Source organism: Argiope bruennichi, chromosome 8, assembly GCF_947563725.1.
Source record: "Argiope bruennichi chromosome 8, qqArgBrue1.1, whole genome shotgun sequence".
Taxonomy (NCBI): domain Eukaryota; kingdom Metazoa; phylum Arthropoda; class Arachnida; order Araneae; family Araneidae; genus Argiope; species Argiope bruennichi.
The window spans coordinates 131,768,920-131,781,346 of record NC_079158.1 but is presented as its reverse complement, the minus strand read 5'-3'; the positions used below and the strand labels follow the sequence as shown (position 1 = coordinate 131,781,346).

Below are 12,427 nucleotides of genomic sequence, written 5' to 3'. Positions count from 1 at the left end.
TAGAAAAAGAATCAATTTACCATGGAAATTTTCATTGTGAATATTCTGCCATATATGAAATAGCAATAGATTTTATTATGTAGATTGTAACTTTACTAATGCTTTGAGTAATACAAAGATTAAAAATACTATTACCGATATATCAATCTTGTACATCTAAATACAGAAACAACTCCTTAACAGAAAATGTCAACTATCGTTGGATGTGAACATACACGCACCAAATTTATGTCGATTGCTATCACATTATTAAAAAATCACCACACAAGAATAATTTTGGACTCTTTTTCCTTTTATTCTGGCCATCATTGCTTAGCAGCACGCTGTCTTGCTACCGCACACATCACTCGCTCACGATACACTGAAGTGTTTTTCCGTTTGCCGCAAGAGGGCAGCACAAGTGACAGGTCGGAACATACCGCCCGCCTTGACATAATGTTGTCAACACACACACACACACAAGGAAAAACTATGAAATATCACAATTCAATGCACAATGCTGAATAAAAACACACAGATTCAGATTTTAAACACTACACATTACAAGGTAATAACATTAATCACACAATAAAGAACACTAATATAAGATTACACATCAATAGGTAAAATACAAATTTTTGAAATGGGTCTTTTATAAACTCCCGATTGAGTTTTAACTTTTACAACTCTGACCCTTTTATCTTCACCCAGATAACACTCAATTATTCTACCTAATACCCATTTTTGAGGGGGTAGGTTTTCATCTTTAAGAAGCACTAACTCATTGATTTTTACATTATCTTTTCCTACCTTCCACTTGGACCTCTGTTGCAAATTATTAAGATACTGTATACGCCATTTTCTCCAAAACATTTGAATTAATTTCGTCAGTTTTTTCCAATTGGATAATCGATTGTCTTTAACTTCAATTAAATTTGGCTCTACAACAGTATTTAAGGATCTGCCAATTAAGAAATGAGCAGGAGTCAACACGTCATACACATCGGTATCGGACGACAGAGATGTAAGTGATTTAGAATTCCTTCTATTTGCGTAATAACTGTTAGGAATTCTTCATAGCTCAATTTGGAATTACCTAAAATGCGTTTGAAATGATATTTAAATGCTTTAACTCCACTTTCCCAGAGGCCACCAAAGTTAGGTGCTCTAGGTGGAATGAAGTTCCAATCAATTCCCTCTGTTGACAAACAACTAGCAAGACTATCGTCGGGTTTTACAACTAAATTGTATAACTTAGAAAGTTCCTTATTTGCTCCTATGAAGTTTGTGTCGTTATCTGAAAATAATTTCGAACATAAACCTCTTCGAGCCACAAATCTCTTTAAACACGCTATGAAGGTATCTGATGTTAAATCAGTGACCATCTCGAGGTGCACTACCTTAGTAACTAATCATACAAATAAACAGACACACACTTTATGATAAGTGCCCTTTCTTTGATGTTTATATTTCACAAGAAATGGGCCACAAAAATCTACTCCAGAGCAATTAAATGGGAAGTCAGGAGTCACTCTCTCTTTCGGTAAATCGCCCATCAATTGTTTAACTCCTATGGGTTTAACTCTAAAACACTTAATACAATCATGCACGATTTTCCTACACCTTGCCTTACCTTGAACTGGCCAGAAACTTTGTCTGACATAATGTAGTAAAGCAGTAGGGCCTAAATGAAAATATCTTTTATGAAAGAATTCTATAATAAGCTTAGTTAATTTATGAGCTTTAGGCAAAATAATTGGGAACTTACAGTTAAAATTTACATTACTATGTCTTATTCTGCCATCGACTCTTAGTACACCAACCTCATCTAAAAAGGGGTTTAAACATTTGATCTTACTTTTGTCAAGAACAGGTTTATTTTTATTTGAACGCCTTAACTCTTCTGAAAATTCCCTACTCCGGATTTCCTTTATTATGAAGGTTTCAGCCTTCCTAATTTCCTCTGTTGTCAAGGGACCCAGTCTCCTTTCAGTTGGACTCCTCAAGTTGTGGAGAAATCTGAAAACATAACTTACATGCAATATTTTAGTATAACTATTACTACAATTAAGAATATCAGTAACAAATGAATTGTTCAATGTAGTAACTAAAACACTTTCACAGTCAACTTTTTTGAGTTCACAGTCTACATCGTCCTTTATCACAGAGACAGAGATTTCTCTGCGCGGATACTCACTGTTTTTTAGAAAGGCAGGGCCTTCCCACCACAAATGACTCTCGAGCATTTTGGACGGATTTACACCACGACTGATAAGATCAGCTGGATTATCTCCTGACGAAACATATCTCCACTGCTCCTGACACGAAAGGTCTTGAAGTGTGGCTACACGGTTTGCCACGAAGGTTTTTAACTGGGACGTCTCTTTTTTAATCCATAACAGCACAATCATACTATCGCTCCAGTAATAGGTATTGGACACTTTCAATCGAAGAGCCGACTGAATACGCTGCATCAATTTCACCAGCAGCGCAGAGCTCCAATCTCGGGATCGTGAGCTTCTTCAGTGGAGCCACTCTGGATTTACTGGCCACCATCTTGACAACAACCTCACCAGCAGGTGTTTGGGATTTGCAGTACACAACAGCTCCGAAGGCAGCTTCAGAAGAGTCGCTGAACCCATGAAGCTCTATAGCTTCGACGTCGGAAAATGGAAGAATACATCTGCTCACCTTGATGTTGTTAGTGCACTGTAACTCGTTTGAAAGCTTCTCCCATTCAGTGTGATTTTCAGGGGGAAGCTGATCATCCCATTGAACATTCAGAAGCCACAATTTTTGTAGAAAGATTTTCGCTAGTGAAATCACAGGACCAAGGAGGCCCAGAGGGTCAAACAACTTGGCTATTGTGGATAGAACTGTTCGTTTAGTATGAACATCCGTTGAAGTTATGGACACCTTAAAACAAAAACAGTCATTAGTATGGTCCCCCGTGACACCTAAAGTTTTGTTATCACAGTCTGCAAAGTCGTAGTTGCATCCAGAAGTGTTAGACAACTGAGGATGATTGCCTCGCCATCTATGCAAGTTCATGCCAGCTCGTTTTAACATGGAAGTGAGCTGCTGTTGCATCTCTATGCATACGAGTAAAGTCTTAACACCAGATCGTCCACATAAAAATCTTTCTCAACAACGGGCGCTGCAAGGGGAAAATTGTGTCCCTCATCCCTTGCAATTTGAATTAGCGTTCGAGTAGCTAAAAATGGGGCACTAGTAGTACCGTAAGTAATTGTCGACAGTTCAAACGTTTTCACTGAACCAAACTCACTGTCCTTCCAAAGTATTCTTTGTAGGTTTCGCTGACTGGGATGAATGTAAATCATCCTATACATTTTTTCAATGTCCGCAATAAATGCATATGGATGTTTGCGGAATCGCAACATAATTGAAATTAAGTCCTCCTGCACAATTCCCCCATTAATTTGCAAGCTATTGAATGAAATTCCATTCGTGGTTTCACTAGAGGCGTTAAATACTACACGAAGCTTAGTGGTCATTTTCTCTGGTCTATATACTCCATGATGGGGCATGTAATACACTGTCTCTGGTTCTGTCTCATGCGTCACGTCTCTCATATGTCCTAAATTTTAATACTCATTAATAAATTCTTCATACAATTTTAAATACGTTTTATCACGAGATAGTTTACTCCAAAGTGAATTTAATCTTTTTAATGCTATACTTTTAGACTCGCCTAAACAACTAGGTTCCTCTTTAAGTGGGATTGTGACTACATATTTTCCACTAGGCTCTCTATAATGAGTTTTAACAAAATGTTCCTCATCGATTTTTGCCTCATGGAGTTTAGGTGTCTCTAACTCAACAGTTTCTAGTTCCCAGAATTTTTTCATGGTATTGTTTAAATCTTCATCAATAATTAACCCACAATGAATTTTTAGAGAATCAAATTCCATTACACTACTGCAAGCCAAAAATCCGAAAACACTATTTTGAAAAAACAACTCTGCATTTGATGAGTAGATCTTTTCTGGCCTCAACAAATGATAGAACGATTTACCACCTAGGAGACAATCAACTTTTTGGGGAACCATAAAATTATCAGCCAAATTAATATTAGAAGGAATTTGTTCTTTAACACTTAAATATTTAATTGGGGTTAACTCAGTGATTTTATCTACAACAAGAAACTCAAAATTTTGCTTAAAGCTCTTATCAGCATTTGAAATTTCAGCTTTAATAAATTTGGTAACAGTCATTGAGGAATTATTTAAACATGAAATTGTTACATTTATTTTTACTTGTTTTAACCCTAATCTGTTTGCACACTCCGAAGTCATAATATCGGACTGACTTCTTACATCCAGCAACCCTCTAACACATTGCAGATTCCCAAATTTATCTCGAATATAAAATTTAGCCGTCTTTAACAATACAGTTCTCATTTGTTTATTTTCAACCGTACTCGTAGCTGAAAATGTCGATTGCATATTTTCATTAGTTGCGCAAGAAGCTGGATAAAAGGAATTAACTTCAGGGTTTAAAGTTGATTTTGAACTTTCCCCTTTATTAACTATGGTACTAGTTTCGCTTTTACCACTCCCACTAAAATGATCAAACTCTCAAAAATGATCAAATTTCCTTTATCGAAAATCCTTTGCTCATTTTTTATTCGTAACGACTGCGCGGGAAAATAAACTGCACTCAGTTTTGGTTCCGGTTTTAGAAGCCACAAATAAATCACATTCTCTACTTAATTCCTGCACATTAAAAACAGATTCTCCTTGTTTAATACTGATATGACTTTTTAAATCTTGAGGAAGAGTGCTAAAAATCGATCAGAAACCATTAAGTCACACAATTTAGAAAAATCATTCACATTACGAAGTTGAATGTAATACTCAAAAACAGATCTAACTCTTGAAGCAAATTGCGCATAATTTTCTGTTGGCAATTTTACTGCACTTTTAAATTGTTTTAGACATTCTTGATAAGTTGGTTGAAATTGTCTTAAGACAATAGATTTAATTTTTTCATAGTCACTCAACTCTTCTTCTTTGATATAAACCATTAAATTGCCAATTCTATCCCCTAATAGATTTTGTGCGTAGCTTAACACGCATTGCCAAATTTACTTTAAAATAAAGTATTAAAACATTTCTAATTAATGAAAACTGCCAGCCTTGTAGATAACAAAAATAAATTTTAATTACAAATTAAATTAACAAATATAGATCATGATATATTGGCCGTAATTCCATCGACCAGCACGAGGCAGAAGTTCGGAGCAAGCCGGCAAAGGCAGGAAGTGAGTCACTCGTATTCGTTGGAGAGCAAAGTTCATCTCCGTAGGTATGATTGATGCTTATCGCCAGTTGGTGAAACAAACAGTCATTTATCGCCTGTTTGGCCGCTGCACACTCCCTCCGCAGTCTCATTGGAAATGGACATAACGACGTGGGGTCGAACTTGTCGCCCTGAGCGAGTTGTTTTCCTTGCTGGAACGACGATGGATGTCTCAGCTGGAAGTGTTTTGGTACACTTAGTAGTGGAACTTGCTTCTTGCTTGGCCGGTGGTATACTGGAACACTCAGGAGGAATAATAAAAGCAGGTTTCAGACGGTCTATAGAAATGGTATGGGAAGCTCCCTTGATCTCGAGATCGAAAGTTTTCTGTCGCCTGACAAGAACTTTGTAGGGTCCATCATATGGTGCTTGTAGGTTTTTGCGCACACCGTCGTGTCTCACAAATACATGTGAACACTCGTTGAGGTGAGGATGCACAAAGATTGTTCTTTGGCCATGACAGGATGTTGGAACTGGTCTCATCGTTGCAAAATGGTGTTTTAAGTCATCCACGAGCTGCTTGGGTGATGCGTCTCCAGGTGTTGGATCGAAAAATTCTCCTGGTAGTCGCAGAGACTTGCCATATACCAGCTCAGCAGTTGTCGCTTGTAGATCCTCTTTGAAGACGGACCGGAATCCGAGTAACAAGGTGGGCAGTGCTGCAGACCACTGATCCGTGTTGTAGGCTTTCAAAGCTGCCTTTAATAGGCGGATGAACTCTTCGATCAGGCCATTGGCCTGAGAATGATAAGGAGAAGATCTTATCCTTTTAATTCCTAGTAGCTGAGAAAGAGCACGGAACAAATCACTCTCAAACTGTCTGCCTTGGTCAGTAGTAATTCTTACAGGACAACCAAATCTGGATATCCAGTGCTTAAAAAAATTTTGTGCTACTGTCTGTGCTGTCATGTCTGGAATTGGTACGGCTTCTGGCCATCTCGTGAACCTATCTATCATTGTTAAACAATAATAGTTTCCTTGAGAAGGAGGTAGAGGGCCTACAAGGTCCAGGTGCACATGTTCGAACCTCTGTGATTGGTCTACAAATTTTCCTACTGGGGTTTTAGTATGGTGAATTACCTTCGATTTTTGACACGGGATGCAATGCTTAGCCCAATTGTTGCAGTCTTTTCGAATAGAAGACCAAATAAAACGCGATCGGATTAATTTTGAAGTGCTGCGAATGCTAGGATGAGATAAATTATGTAGTGATGCAAAAATGTGTTGACGAAATGATTCAGGAATATAAGGTCGAGCTGTACCTGTTGATACATCACAATAAATGGGAGTTTCGCAATTTGGAAAAGCAATTCTTTTAAATTGTAATGTTTCAGAATTATCGATTAAATTTTTTAATTCAGAATCAATTTGTTGCGCTTGTGCAATTTCGTTATAATCTAGGGGATTTGGCATATTTATAGCGTTTATCCTAGAAAGTGCATATGCTAATATATTCTCAGTGCCTTTTATGTGGTGAATATCGGTGGTAAACTGAGATATAAAATCTAATTGTCTAGCCTGTCTCGGAGAGCATTTGTCCAAGAGTTGTTGGAAAGCGTAAGTTAACGGCTTATGATCTGTAAACAAAGAGAAATTTCTAGCATATCTGTAAACAAAGAGAATCTTCAAGCATATGCCTAAAGTGTTTAATGGATGCATAAGCTTCTAATTTACTCTCTGTCGTAAGCGCTATAGTTTCTTTCTGCTGGGGAGAGTTTCAGAGAAAAAAATGCGAGTGGTTGCAATTCTTCATCTACTAATTGAGACAATGTCCCTCCGATTGCAAAGTCTGAAGCGTCGACTTGTAAAATTAATGTGGCATCTGGTTTTGGATGTGCCAATAAAACAGCATTTGCAATTAATTTTTTACAATTTTGGAATTCTTCTTCCGCTTTATCTGACTAGTCCAATTTCGTTTTATCATTCTTTTTCGCCCCTTTTAAATATGAAGTTAAATGTACCTGATGTTTTGCTATGTTCGGTAAAAATCTACGGAAGAAATTTAAAAAAACCCAAAAATCTTTGAAGATCTTTTAACTGTTTTTGGTTGTGGATATTTGAGAATCGGTTCAACTTTATGGGGTAAAGGTTTAGTCCCCGAACTAGTAATTAAATGACCTAAGAAAGGAATTTCTGAGACGCCAAATATGCATTTTGAAACATTTATGGTTAGTCCATATGTGTTTAATCCCTCCAGTACGATTCGTAAATGAGCTTTATGCTCTTCTTGACTGGAACTAAATATTAAAATATCATCCAAATAGACATAGCAAAATTTAATATCTCGCAGGATTTCATTCATGAATCGCTGAAAAGTTTGTGCTGCCACACATAGTCCAAAATTAAGAATGGGAATTCAAACAGTCCAAATGGTGTACAAACTGCGGTTTTTTGTATATGATCCGGATGCACTGGTATGTGAAAATAAGCACGGACTATATCAAGTTTTGAAAAAATATTTTTCCCGTGGAGTGCATTGGAAAAATCCTGGATATGGGGTATGGGAAAACGGTCCGGTACAGTACAGGCATTCAATCTCCTATAGTCGCCCACAGGACGAATGCTGCCTGAGCTTTTGGTAACGACATGAAGGGGAGATGACCAAGGTGAATTTGATGGTCGGCATATGCCTTGGTCCATCATGAACTGAAACTCTTTTTTGACGGCGTCATACATTTCTGGATTTAGCCTTCTAGGTTTACTATGGAAAGGCGGACCGGTTGTTTCAATAAAATGCACCGTATTATGTTTAACAGGTTTTAACCCAAATATTAATTTTGTTAATTCTGGGAATTCTTCCAAAATTTTATGGTATATTGATTCACCAGAAATAAGTTTTAGAGATGCATAATTTGTTGATTTTGAAATTATTCCGGGTTGGGTAAATTTAGTTACATTATCAATAAGTTTGCGCCCTTTGAGATCTATTAATAGGTTAAAGGTTTGTAAAAAATCGGCCCCTATTATTGGAACAGGCACATTAGCAATTAAAAATTTCCATGGAAAATTTCGCCTGAGACCTAAGTCCACATTTAATAATTTAGATCCATAAGTATAAATTTTGGAGTTGTTAGCTGCAAAAAGTTGCAGGGAATCAGGCTTTAGATTTTTTTTATTTTTGTTGAGCGGTATGCACGAAACATCAGAGCCAGAATCTATTAAAAATTTGAAATGTGATCTCTTATCAAAAACATGCAAACGATACGATTGCGCGGCTGCCGCCGATGTAGGTTGATCGACAGCCGCTATTGCGAGTTTTCCGGATCCGCGTTAGTTGAGTACGAACACGGCGATCGGCACTTTAGTGCCTTTTCTCCGAAACGCGAATAATAATAACAGAATTTTCTCCCACGATCACCGGAACGCCCACGCGAAAAACTGCGCTGTCTGTTCTTTCGATGGAAAGGGCCTCTGCTTCTGTCGCGGGAAAGCCGTTGTACCTGCTTACTTAAAGCGGCGATTTCGCTTCGAAGTGCAGTAAACTCATTCAGAGTGGAAGCTTTCCGCATAGCAGTACTTTCCGCGCCTCAGCTGACGGCAAAGACGCTGCTATCTGTTGAGGAAATACGGACCTCAGCAATTTTGTCGACCATGTTGGCCAAATTATCCATGTGTTCAGAACTTATTGATAAAATTGCCTGCATTTCTGACGGTAGTCTTTGCAGCCATAAAGTTTTTAGGAAATCGTCTTTTATGCCTGTGCCACCACCGAGTTAGCGCATCTTTCGGAGTAACTGCGATGGTTTATCGGCGCCTAAATGTAGTTCAGAAAGCAGTCTACGGATCTGTTCATTTTCCGAAGCGGAAAATTCGGCTATAAGTCGAGTCTTTAACGCATCATATTTGTTGGTGTTGGGGGGTGCAAGTAAAATATCAGCTACCGCTGTTAAAGTTTCCGGATCAATAGTTGCAATCAAATGATTGTATTTTGTAAGGTCATTAGTTATTTTTGCCAGAGCGAAATTGCTTTCTACTTGTATGAACCACAATTTTATATTGTTCCTCCACAGCGGCGGTATTTTCACCGAAAGATGGGACGCCTGCGACTCTGTCGGAGCGTCAGCATTGACAGTTTCGTTTTCTGTATTATGCATTTTTGGTTACTCGATGTGGAAAACTGATAATTTTACAATATTTGCAAATATCAGAAAAAATTATAATTATTTAAAAATACATTTTTTTAAAAAAATTTATTAGTTAAGAATCATAATAATAAACATGATAGCCAAAACGAAACTAATAAGAAATTAATACTTCGAATACAAAAAATAACACAAAAATTAATGCTGAATATAAATAATAAGATTTCTTCGCCAAAATATTGGGGAAATGAAATATTGACCAATCACAGGGAAATGAAAATAATATTCGAACACACACCTGATCCTTGATGCATTACTTCTCGGCACAATAATCCATAATGGGTGGTATGTACGAAAAGTAACTGAAGAGCTCAATCACCAAAATCTGATTTGAGCATTTTTTAGAAATTCTGAGGCTGGACTTCGCAAATTTTAGAAGAGTAAAAACGAAAGTACCGGGTCACCAGTTTTGTGCGTAGCTTAACACGCATTGCCAAATTTACTTTAAAATAAAGTATTAAAACATTTCTAATTAATGAAAACTGCCAGCCTTGTAGATAACAAAAATAAATTTTAATTACAAATTAAATTAACAAATATAGATCATGATACATTGGCCGTAATTCCATCGACCAGCACGAGGCAGAAGTTCGGAGCAAGCCGGCAAAGGCAGGAAGTAAGTCACTCGTATTCGTTGGAGAGCAAAGTTCATCTCCGTAGGTATGATTGATGCTTATCGCCAGTTGGTGAAACAAACAGTCATTTATCGCCTGTTTGGCCACTGCAATTTAATAGAATTTACGCTTTAAATTTATCACTAACTCCTTTTGTTTTGAAAGCTTTTTCGAGCGAATTGAAAAAGAGATTAAAACATTCAGCATTTTTGGGAACAGGAATCGTCAAAACTTTGATACTCTTAATTAAATTCTCTAAACTAAAACTCTGTTCATTATCGCTAAGCTCACACGATGAGGATTTGAGCTTTAAAAGTTCTATTTCTTTCTCTACACGCAGAAGCGAAAGCTTTTCAATCTCCAATTTTTGTTCTAATGAACGCCTTTCGTTTTCGGCTTGATCCGAATTTTTACTTCTTTCGTCTGAAATCTCTTTAATTAAATTTTTCACAACCTCAATTCTTTGCTTATAAATGTCACTATTCTCAATTATACTTATCAAATCTACAACTTTAGCGGAAGATGCAAATTGAATATTTAGTTCCGTACACAAACTCTTTAATTCGTCTTTCTTCAAACTAGACAAAGACATAATGAAAATTTAAGTAATTGAACACTTACCCACAATAATTATCCTCGAGAATTGGGACGAGAGAATACGCGAAAACACAGAGTTGATTTGTTTACGACCACTCAAGCTACAAGTTTCGGTTCGTGTTTTGACTAAGCACTACGCTAATCCACTTCGCATATTTTCACACACACACACAAAACACGTAATCCATCGCTGATCGCTATTTCTCCTCCGGCTCGACGGACCATGTGAACATACACGCACTAAATTTATTCGATTGCTATCACATTATTAAAAAATCACCACACAAGAATAATTTTGGACTCTTTTTCCTTTTATTCTGGCCATCATTGCTTAGCAGCACGCTGTCTTGCTACCGCACACATCACTCGCTCACGATACACTGAAGTGTCACTTGTGCTGCCCTTTGCCGCAAGAAGGGAGCACAAGTGACAGGTCGGAACAGGATGTAATCATGATATATTAACCCAAATTCGAGTAAATTTTCCATAGGAAATGCATTCATGACATCAAAAAAGAGTGTTACCTTTGAAAATATCAACTGTACAAGATTGTACTGTTTAAAATACATAGGCAATTCCTTGCTAACATTTTAGATGCAGCGTCATTTAGTATGTGTTATTAGCTTTAAAATTTAATTTTCATCTATGATAATCATCAACATAATAAAACTGTGTACCTCCTTTTTCCTTCCAAACTTAATTTGGTATAATTTAATTTAACCAAAACTGATTTTAAAATCTGTTTTATATTTTAACTGTTATTTTCAATAATTTACTCTAGATGCTTCTGTGTCGAAAGATAACAAAAGAGATTGTTGGAATGAAGATAGTGTGAGAGCTCAAGACACTAATAAAAGGGAGTTAGTTTCAGAGAAAGTACCTATCTCTACCAAAGAAATTCTTCAACCAAAAGTTTCAGAACTAACTTCACAAATCGATTCAAAGTCACCATTTTTTAAAATTCCATCAAACATAGGCTCATCTACTTCGGATTTGCCATCGCAAATAATTCCAAAAGTACCAGCTGTCAAAATTCCATCAAATATCTCCACAAAAGCATCATCGAACACAGTTTCAGTCATATCTCCAAATGCACCTAATGAAGCAATTCCATCTAAACCTTCACATCATATAGTAACTAAGCCACCTGCTACTGTACCTGCAGAGATAGCTTCCAACTTTAGTGGAACAACTTCATTGGAAACTCAGGTTCATGATATCAAGGATGACTTGAAAGTGGTGATTAACAATATGGTTACCAAGAATGAATACAATGCTCTGTTAAAACAGGTTAGTTTCATTTATACATATGAGAAAATGATCAATTTTTGTGGATACGACTCTTAGATTTATCTTAAGATTGCAGTTTATATGTACTAATCGCTATAATCATACTAATATGTATCAATTAAAAATGTATATGTTTTGTTATATTGTGTTATAAAAGAAATCAGCATCATCTTTAATCTCTCCTAATATTGGTGAAATCAGAGCAGATTAGTGCATGTGCAAAAGTTTCCCATATTTGAAAATAGATAGTAGCTATATTGAAGACATGCTATTGAAAAAAATGGATTAATAGTAGTGTAATCTGCTAACAAGGTATGTACTTATTCTAGAAATATTTCTTAGTATCTTTAATAATGGGTTCAACAAATAATTATATGTAATTTGGTAATAAAGAAAAATTCATTTAATCGTTGCCAAAGGATGTAAAAAGGTAAACACTGGATTCCTTCCTTAACTTTCAACAATGGAAGAAAGCATGCATGA

The 12,427-nt window shown here is 36.6% G+C and overlaps 1 protein-coding gene across 3 annotated transcripts in view; it reads left to right on the top strand.

Moving 5' to 3' along the window:
* The window catches only part of LOC129981590 (CD2-associated protein-like), a 64,239-nt gene that overhangs the window by 49,501 nt on the left and 2,311 nt on the right, over positions 1-12,427 (top strand). For all 3 annotated transcript variants that reach the window (XM_056092494.1, XM_056092495.1, XM_056092493.1), the window contains exon 12: positions 11,436-11,944. In XM_056092494.1, the coding sequence (XP_055948469.1) occupies positions 11,436-11,944 (509 nt within the window). The remainder of the gene's footprint in view (positions 1-11,435; positions 11,945-12,427) is intronic.